Source organism: Corvus hawaiiensis, chromosome 24 (genome assembly GCF_020740725.1).
Source record: "Corvus hawaiiensis isolate bCorHaw1 chromosome 24, bCorHaw1.pri.cur, whole genome shotgun sequence".
Taxonomy (NCBI): domain Eukaryota; kingdom Metazoa; phylum Chordata; class Aves; order Passeriformes; family Corvidae; genus Corvus; species Corvus hawaiiensis.
In genome coordinates, this window is record NC_063236.1 from 5,307,077 (window position 1) to 5,316,858 (window position 9,782).

Consider the following 9,782-nt stretch of genomic DNA (forward strand, 5'->3'; position numbering starts at 1 on the left):
GGCATCAAAAATACTGGTCAGACCTCATCCAAAGCCGGTGGTGTTCCCTGAGGGGAAGGACTCGGGGGTGCTGGTGCACGGGCAGTACCAGCCTGTGGGCAGGGGGCTTAGTTAGGGCTAAGGTCACCCCAAGCCCCGCCTTGTGAATCCCTGACTGCTGGGATTTAGCACAGAGTTTCCCAGAGAAAGGGGCTGTGCAGAAGTTTGGGACAAGCTGTGCCAGGTGCAGCTTGCCCCGCTGCCCGTGGTGCAGCCCATGCAGAGGCAGCTGTGCCCCTGCAGCCCATGGAGGGCACGGGGTGCAGAGATCCCCCTGCAGCCCCTGCAGGAGCCCCGCACGCTGGAGCAAGGGGATGCCCGAGAGAGGCTGTGAGCCCCTGGGAAGCCCCTGCTGGAGCAGGGTCCTGGCAGAGACCCATGGAGCCGTGCAGGAGGAGCCCTGCACGCTGGAGCAGGTTTGCTGCAAGGCCTTGGGAGCCCATGGGGGACCCAGGCTGGAGCAGGAGGGGCCTGAAGGCCTGACCCTGAGCAGGAGTAACCCACGTGGCAGCAGGTTGTGGGGAGCTGTTTCCCACCAGATGGACTCCCGCCAAATTTCCTCAAGAACTGAATTTCCCAGGGATCCTTGGTGCTATTTCCTCTGCCCCGTCCACATGCAGATGGCAGAGACAGAGCGGCTCTGGTGGGTACAGTCAGCCCACTGCACACCTCCAGGCCTGGTGAGTCCACCACCTCTCTGGGCAACCTGGCCCAGTGCCCAGCCTTCTTCAAGGCAAGAATTTCTTCCCAAGACCTCACTGAAACCTGCCTTCCCTCAGCTTCAAGCAATTCCCCCCATCCTGTCCCTGAAGGCCCTGGGAAAAGTCCCTGTGCAGCCTTCAGGTGGTCCTCTCCTGGTGGCTACTGGGGGGCTGCTGGCATGTGTCCCCTCTGTTCTATAAGTTGTGTGAGTATCCGCAGTCCCTTACACTTTGTTTCTTTTTTTATTTTGCGGGTGGCGGGTGGAAGAAGTGCTGAGAGAGAGATGGGATCAAAACTCTCTCAGCCCCAAAGAGAGGTTTTTCTCCAAGTTGTGAAATCCCTTCAAGTTAGTGGTTTTGAATTTTCTAAGGGTCTGTTAAAACAGTTTGTTCACTGGCTTTTCTTTTACCTTCCTCAAGTATCTCCTACAAATTTAAAATCTCCTGCCTTCTTGCAGGCTGTGGGGGATAAGATTACTGATTTAAAGCGAAAGGGAGACTCCTCTGGAGAAAAATTCTTTCCTCTAGTTCTAGTCCTTTGGGACTTGCATAAAATGCACCGGAAAGTAAAAGAAAAGCACACCCCCCCCCCCCCCCCCGCAGTTCTTCCTGTAACCCTCCTTCCTCCCCTCCTGCTCCTTATCCTGCTTCCCCTTTCATTGGAAAAACTGAATGGGGTGATACGCCCACAGACACAGAGTTGCTACTTTCTCCCTGACCCTTCTCGGTCTTTTCAGCCGCCCTGTCGGGATAGCCCTGGCCAGGCTGCCTCAACCCCTTCCCAAACCCCGTATCCCGCGCCCTCTTCCCCAGTTGTAAGCCCAGAAAACTGTTCTAAATGCTGTTTGCCATTGCCCCCCCCACTCCACGTGTCTGAACAATGGCGCCGACCGCATGGCACAGTTCACCCCTCCCCCCCTTCTTCTTCCCACAATCCCTTTTTCCCGCCCACCCCCAACCCTTTCCTATCCCCCAGATGTGACGTCATCGGGCTCCTCCCACCCTTTGGGTACCGCCCCCTGTGTCAGGAATCCCCGTCCATCCCGTGGCCGCTCCTCCTGGTCCTCCGACCCCGCCCCCTGTGGAGAACTTCCGGTTCCCACGGGGAAAGTACCAGAACCGACGCCATCTTGAAATCGGGCCTGGGAGTCCCCTCAGCCCCGTCCTATCCCTTCGCCGCTCCTGTTACCTGTGACAGAGCAGGCAATAATCCCACATGGAAACCTCTTGATGCTGCAGGGCTCAAAGAGCTTTGCAAAGCCCAGAAAGAATTTGCAAAGCCCAGAAAGAATTTGGGAGGGAGAGTCAGTATTTTAAGAACCTTCTTAAGATGACTCTCATCAGTACAGTGATTGTGCCATATGACCTCAAAAGCATTTTCTCCTGCTTTCTTTCCCCATCCGAGTTTCAAATATGGGAAGAAGGTTGGAGAAAGCAACTGGGAGAGGTCCTCCCGATTTTACTTCGGGATACAAAAAACACCGGGGTTTCTATGGATCACCTTACCGGTGAGGGGTTATTGTCCAAGCCACAGAACCAGGCTCAAAATACACCAGAGCCAGTCCTGAATGCTGTAAAGCAAGCAGCCCTTTTCCTGACTTCGAAGCCGCTTCAGCGATGTGTGGAAGTAACGCAGCTGGACTCCCTCTGACCTGGGGCACGCCAGAGTTGGTGCCTCGAGCACCAAACCCTGCGTTAGATGGTGATGATGATGTTCAGGCTGGTTTTCTTGTCCCTCTGGAGGCTTGAGCAATGGGGGATCTGAAATGCTTGGCCAGAAGGGAGCTCTTGTCCTGGAGGTCCTGAAGTCTCTCTTGGGAGCAGAGGCTGTGACTGTGCCAAGCCAAGGCTGGGGCAGAAGCGCAAAGCAGAGCGTCTGCAAGGGGGGAGCTGCTTTGAGTGCGAGGAAGGGCAACCAGGCCGTGGCTGGAGCCAGCTGGGAACCTGTTCATCTGCTCCCCCGTGCCCCGGGGGGCCTGGAAAGATGCTTTGCAGGGCTTCAGCTGCTCAGGAGGGAAAGGGATCCCTGTGGGATGTTGGCAGGGCAGGGGGAGCGGGGCAGGTGCCGCACGGGACAAGCTGTGTCTCGGCTGGCTCTTGGGAGTTGCACTTTTCGGGAGCCTCCCCTGAGCTCAGCTTCCCCTGGGGCTCTGGGCTCCTGGCCCTGCTTCTGCTGCACACAGGCACTGCTGACACAGTGCCCTGAGAAGGACGGATCCTGCGGGATCTGTGCTCTCTGGCGTTGGCCTTTCTTGGGCTGCAATGAATGGAGGGGTGGAGACTTGGGCTTGCGGCAGGGGAGGATTCTCTCAAGATGGAAGTTCTGCCTTTCCAGAGGCCCCTGTCAGTTGTGTTCCTTTTGTGTGTTCCACAGAAAGACCAGAAATTCTGGTTGGAAGTTCTGGCCCAATTAACAGCTGGAGCTACAGGTGCCCACCAGCGATGGGAACTGGTGAGTCAGTGCTCGCGGGGCTTCCTCCAAGGCTTGAAAGGAGAGGGGTGAAGGAGGAAAAGGGAAACTGTTCTCGAGGCCTTCTGTAGTCCTTGAGGTCTTTCTGGAACCCAGCAATCCTTGCCAGTGCAGCTCAGTCTTCATTTAAGTCCTCACTCCGAGAAATATTTCTGGCAATGTAAGCTCTGGTGTCTTTGATGTGAATCAGGATTTCCTTGTGGAGAAAGGACCAGCACAGAGCCAACACCCTCGACTTCAAGCTCTGCTTTCTTCCCAGAAAGCTCCAGCATCCCAGAGAACTTTATTTCTGTATCACCGTCTTTCTTTCTGAGGTCAAGGCCAGCTGAGGAATTTCTTCTTTCTCTGTGTTTCCGTTCCGTGGCTTTACTTGGTTGATGTTGGCAAAGCTTGGAGGAGACACCATGAGAAGAAGACCATTCTCTAGGAAGGTCACAACAACCCTGGGCTCCCCCTCTGCTAGAAATTGCAACCCTTTCCTCCTTTCAGAGAGTTGTCTGACTCCAAGACACCTGAAATTCTTTTTCCTATGCAACAGGTGACCTTTGTGAAGGACTTCTGTGCCTTTTCTGTCATGTTCCACCAGAACAGAAAGGCATTTTTACAAAGCTTGGCCAAGCTGGGAATTCTTCCTGCTCTTGAAATTCTACTGGTAAGTGAAAACTTCCAGCTGCTTTTCCTTAAAGCAGGAAAGGCCAGAGCCACTGGAGCCCTTTTTGGACCTGCTGAACTCTTGTGTGTCCCTTGGCTCGCACACCTTGGCTCTGCTGAGAGTGGAAGTGGATTGGAGCGGCCACAATCCCAAAGCTCCCCCAGCTCTGGGAAGCGCCTCCCTGGCTTGTCCTGGTTCTTGTGGCGCTGCACCAGGGCCAAGTCTGTGCTCAGTGCAGTCCTTGGGACAAGGCAGGGTCCAGATGGAAGGAGACTCGCTGCCACGGGGCAGCTGCATTGGCGTTGTTTTCCTGGGGCTGTTGTGGCTCTGCTTGGAGCGGGGCCAGAGAAGTCTTTTTGGCTCCTCTGGAGCTGTTGGCTGGTTCCTCCCCAAAAGATCCTGTCCTCCTGGTGGCAGCTGATTCCTCTGTCCTGAGCAGCAGTGGGAAAACAGAATTTTGTCCCTCCTTTGGCTGGGGCAGCAGTTGCCACCTGACCATTGCAATCCAGCATCAGTGCTGCTGTTCCTCACAAACACCAGATTCCAGGGGCTTTCTCTGCTGCAGGAACAACCTGGGAACTGAGCCAGGCACAGCACTGCCAGCAAAACATTTGTGCTGCCCCACTCGGCTCGGCAGCTTTAGGGGAAGGTTGGTTGAGCCACTCGTGTCCCCGTGTGGGACAAACACCAGCATTCCCAGGAAGCTTGAGATCATCCTTTGAGTCGCAAGCCTGAGAACATGAAGGCAGAATGAGGCACTTGCCAAGTTTTAAAACAACATGCAGGCCAAGGAAGGCCCTTCACAGACTTGACCTTGGCAAACTTAAGCTTAGCCACCTTTAACTGACCCACACAACAAGGCAGGGACTGGCGCTGTTTAGTCTGCCTTCCAATCTATTTCAACGAGAAGAAGAAGTGAGCAGAGGAAAGAGACAGAGACTGATGTGTGCAATTGGTCCTTTGGTACAAAATGAATCAGCTGTGGATAACAGGTACAGAAGATCAGTGTCTCAGCTGTTCCAGCCAGGAAGTGGCACGATGGGAACTGTTCCTGCCTACGTGAGGACTCGCAGATTCACAGAGAGCCTTGTGTCCCTTCTAAAGGAGGCAAAGGGTGGGCAAAAGAGGTTGCTGGCTTATTGTAGTTTCTCTGGAACCATATGACTGTGTTTCTCAGAGAAACTTGGGAATGAAACCTTCCCAAAACCTTTCCCTCCCTTTTCTTTGCAGCTTTACCTGATAGGAAACAGCAAACCTGATTTACCCTACCAAATTAAACTCTTTTGTCTTAGGGAATGGATGATCTGCAAGTGGCATCTGCTGCCACAGAGATCTTGTCTTGTTTTGTCGACTTCTGTCCATTCCTGGTCCACGAGTTTCTCATGCAAGAGGCCCAGCAGAGGGACCACGTAAGTAAGAGTGGTTTGTGGGTGCCTGGATAGACCAGGCTTAGGGCAAACGGGAAACAGACCAGCCAAACACAATCTCCATGTTTCCAGTTCCTTTTCATTTTTATTGGAAGAAATCAACCAGACTGATAGAAACCAGGAAACCCATTGCACTCTGATTATTGGGGGCTTACTTTGTCTGGGTTTTGCAGGGTACCGACCTCATCCGTGTGCTCATGAAGCAGCTGTTCCACCATCCTGCTGCTGCAGTAGGAGGAGCTGATCAGGTCGTGGAGCTGTTGCAGACTCTGCTCGATCCCAGGAATCTGCTGGCTACAGCTGATGTAAGGGAATGCAAAGGGCTGAAGACACGGGGCTGTCTCAGCCAAGGGAAACCCTGATCTTCTTGAGGGCTCTTCTTGTGGGCACAGCATGCAAACAGCTTGGGCTTGGGCTCAGCGCTTGGCTGTGGTGTGTGCTCTGAGCCTGAACGGCAAGAAGCTCCAAAGCAGCTGAAGTTGCCAGAGCCTTTGGCTGAGGCCAGGCCTGTGTGTGGGGCACTGTGCCCGCAGTCATTCCCCCAAGCAGCGCTTCAGGGACACAGCAGTGCCTGGCCAGAGCTCCCGCTGCCTGGGGGAGACATCCGGCAGCAGCAGAGTCCAGGAGAGGCCCTGGCACCCCCAGTGCCCGGCTTCATAGCCTGCGATGGACAGGAGTAGCTGGGAAAAGGATGGCAGCTTGTCCTGATGCAATGGCTGCATTGGAGAGGACTCGAAGGACACTTTGTCAAGCCTGGCGAGTCACGGATGGATTGCCAGGATAGACTGGCATCCCTGGTGGGGATTCTCTTGGGGAGAGCAAGGTGGGCTGGATGTCTCTCAGATTCCCCCCAAAGAAAGAAATGGCTCTTTGTGCAGGGAACACCTGAATGCTTCAGGCCCCACCAGAAAGATACAGGCAGAGCTGTCGGGGCCACAGGAATTCTCTGCAGGCTCTTTCTGCTGGTACTGCGCTCTCTGATTGGGAAGGTCTCTGCCGAGGCCAGGATTTAATGAAGCCATTTCCTCCCTTAGGTATCCAAAATAATTGGATTTTTCAACTCTTTCTACACCCGCTGCCTTCCTGTTCTGACTGCGCCGCTTCTGGCCAACGCAGCCAAAGGTACCTGGGAAATAGGGAATGAGGATTTTTCCTTGTTTCCCCCCTTGGAGGCCTGCAGTGCCTGGGAGGGACTGACAGGGGTGCTGCCAGCGATCAGCCTGCCAGGCCAGCTGGGAACGTGCTTGAGGAAAACTGCTGCTCCCCAGGGACAGGGGTGCTGCAGGCAGCACTTTTCAGCCCCTTCTTGCCCCTCCGAGTGCTGACATGGCTTCAGGCTGTGCTTTGTTCTGTGTTTTGTTCTCCCCCAAAGTTCCCCCTCCTAAAGCAACCCAGGAAAGCCAAAGTCCACTGAAACCATGTCAGGAACTGCACTGGCACCTGAGCTGGGTGGGCAGCACAGGACATCTCTTGCTTTTTATTTTTCTTTTTTGCTCATTGAAGGCATTACTTTTTCCTGTAGATGATTATCAAACAGCACAACTCCTGGCCTTGATTTTGGAGCTGCTGACCTTTTGTGTGACGCGGCACAAGGAGCACATGAGGGCTTACATCTTCCACTGGGATTTGCTAAGACGAGTCCTCCTCTTGATCAATTCCAAACACACCTTTCTGGCCTTGCGTGAGTAGCCTTTGGCATTTCCTCCTGCCAGGCTGCATGTGTCCCGGGTGGGAGGTGTTCCAGGGGACCCTTGAACTCGGGATTCGTGGGAAGGGATGGGAATGAATTGCTGCACTGCAGCCCTGGCCGGTGGCTCTGAAACCCTTGCATTTCTCTCTTCTCCAGGGGCTCTGCACTTCCTGAGGAAGATCATTGGCCTGAAGGATGAGCTGTATTCCTGTTACATCATCCAGGGAAAGCTCATGGCACCCCTTGTGCAGGCTCTGCTGCAGAGTGGAGCTACGTCCAACCTGCTCCACTGGGCTGTGCTGGAGCTGTTTGAATTCCTCCGACTGGTGAGTTCAGCAGCAGCTTCAGCTCAGACACGGCTGTGGCCTCTCAGCTCAACAGGCCCAGTGCAGCCTCCCGCTTCCATGCAAGTGTCACCAACAGCCTGGGGACACTGCTGACCCTGGTGCCCCGTGCCACGGGAAGATGAATCGTTCTTTCCCCATTTCAGCTCTTGGCTTCAGGATCAATCTCAATTGCTTCCCAACTGCTCTGGACAAAAAGGGCTTTGGCTCTGGCCAAGGAAGGCATTCCTTGGAAGCTTTCTGAACTTTGGCCTGTGACCACTGGAGACTGAGAGCGTGTTTTGTTCCTCCTTTTGCAGGAAGATTGTAAGTCCCTGGTTGCCCATGTCATCGAGAGCTTCTATCCTGCACTGCAGTCCATCAGCTACGTGCAGACATTCCAGGGACTGAAGAGGAAATACGAGAGAGACAAGCACCGACAAAAGCAGAGCGTGCACAGGTAGGCCCCGGTCTCTGTGCTGGGAGCCTGGCAGGGACTGCCCTAGGGCAGGGCTGCTCCTTGGTTTTCTCTTTGCCAGAGGGCAGCAGGAGCAGGTGGCTGGCACTGGCCTTGGCTTTCCTTCTGGAGGAAAATTTGCAGCATGAGAGGAAAGCCCCCTCTGCCTTTCCTTGTGGCCCCCTGCAGTGGAGCTGCTCTTGCTCAGGGCATTCCTTGCTCCTCTGAGAAAGCCCTGAGCTTCCCCAGAGCAGAATCTTGCTGTGTCCCTGCCAGGGAGGATTCAGCCTGCCTGGGCCTCAGCCGGGGGCTGCTGAGTCTTACGGGCAGGGCACAAGTGCCCGTGGAGCTGGACTGCCTTCCCAAATGGGCCACGCTCCCTCCAAAGCTCTGCGAGCCGTTGCCGGTCCTGGCTGAGTCGGGAGCAGCAGCAAAGCCGGGATCACTTGTCCTGTCTCTCCGCAGGGTCCCATCCCTCTCAGGCAGAGGTGCAAGAGCCTCAGGGCAGGAAGGCCAATTGAACATCGGGGCAGACCAAGGGGGCGCAGCTCAGACAGCACCAACGAGCTCCACGGGCTCCCCTTCCAACAAGGCGACCCCGCGCCCGCAGCTGACGGCCCCCAAGGTGGGAGAACTGGGCTGAGCTGCTGCCTAGGCCTGACCCAGGGCAACGGGGGCTTGCAGCGGGGCTTAGTTAGGGCTCAATTCACCCAAGCCCTGCCCAGGGACACCCTGACTGCTGGGGGGTAGCCTGAAGGAAGGATGGGCTGGCCCAGGTGTCTGCTGCTGACCTGGGGGCACAGTCTGATCTCACTGCTTCTGCATCCCTCAACTGGGGCCACTCCTGGGCTCTTGCCCTGCCCACTGGCTGCTCAGGCTGGGGCATGGACAGAGGAGATGGCATTTGGGTGAATACTCAGAAATTGCACCTGAGTGTTCTTTCAAGGTGAGAATTTCCTTTTCTCCTTTTTCTTTTTGGCAGAGACGTCAGCCAGCAGAATCTACCAGTGATCAAGAGGAGGAGATAATCCCAAAGAAAAGGCTGCATCTGGCCTAAGGAAGGGAAGTGCATTTTGCGTTTTAGAGGATAGGAACAGTTAGATGTTTTGTAGTAGTAGTTTGTATTAGGTTTAGCTTCCGTTTGTTAACAGATTTACTGATAGACAAGTTGGTAGAGTTAGGTCAAGAAGAAGTTTCCTTTCTGTTCAAGTTCCCAATAAAATTTATTGTTCTCATTTGAAAATAGGTGTTAAGATTAATAGATTAAGGCTGAGCTGTAACATTCGGGAACTGACATTGGACTCTGTAATTGTAGAAGATGTATTATTGATAAATGTTATTTGGATAAAATGTTCTGTGGAACTGGAATGGGTGTGTTTGCCTCTTTTCCTGGGAGTTCCTGGCCAGGGCAGTCAGCCATGGAATGCCATGGGCAAAGGGGGACCTCTCCTGGTCTCATTTCCAGTCTCTCCAGGCCAAACCAGGAGAGGATTCCAAAAGATGTCTGTGAATCTGCATGTGAATTGCTGGGGACAGCCCCAGCTTGGCTTCTAAGGCAATTCCTTTGGCTTAAAAGTGAGATTATACGTGTACTATTTTGAAAACAAACCAGTGGGAGGCACCAAGTCAGAATGATATTTTAACGAGGAAATTAAAGAAAAGGAAATACTAAAAGAAAACACTGGTTCAAACTGTCAGAGTCAAGATACAACCTGACACCCCGTTAGGCAGGGTGGTGGTAGTAGTCTGGTAGAATGGTGGCTGCAGTCCTCTGAAGTGATGATCCTGTAGGAAAAGGGTCTGCTCTTCCTCAGGTCCAGTGGTGGCTGTGTACCTCCTGTCCTCTGGAAATCCCGTAGAAGGGTTGTTTCTGGTGTTCAGAATCTCAGATTATATCCAGGATGGAATGCTTGGTTCCTCCCTCTGCGTTGGAGCATCTCACAATGGGGGTGATGAGTCCTGAGGCCAAGTGTTGATTAGGCTCATTAACAGAAGATAGTCCGGAGGGAGTTATCTATGAGTC

General features: G+C 53.9%; 1 protein-coding gene across 1 annotated transcript; it reads left to right on the top strand.

The window, feature by feature from the left end:
* Positions 1-675: 675 nt before the first annotated feature.
* Positions 676-9,092, top strand: LOC125337970 (serine/threonine-protein phosphatase 4 regulatory subunit 3B-like). Its single transcript, XM_048328274.1, has 12 exons — positions 676-719; positions 819-946; positions 3,115-3,192; positions 3,749-3,862; positions 5,155-5,271; positions 5,463-5,594; positions 6,324-6,411; positions 6,812-6,970; positions 7,136-7,305; positions 7,623-7,762; positions 8,225-8,384; positions 8,742-9,092. The coding sequence occupies exons 2-12, from the start codon at positions 920-922 to the stop codon at positions 8,814-8,816; spliced, it is 1,260 nt and encodes a 419-aa protein (XP_048184231.1). The 5' UTR covers positions 676-719; positions 819-919; the 3' UTR covers positions 8,817-9,092.
* Positions 9,093-9,782: the final 690 nt, after the last annotated feature.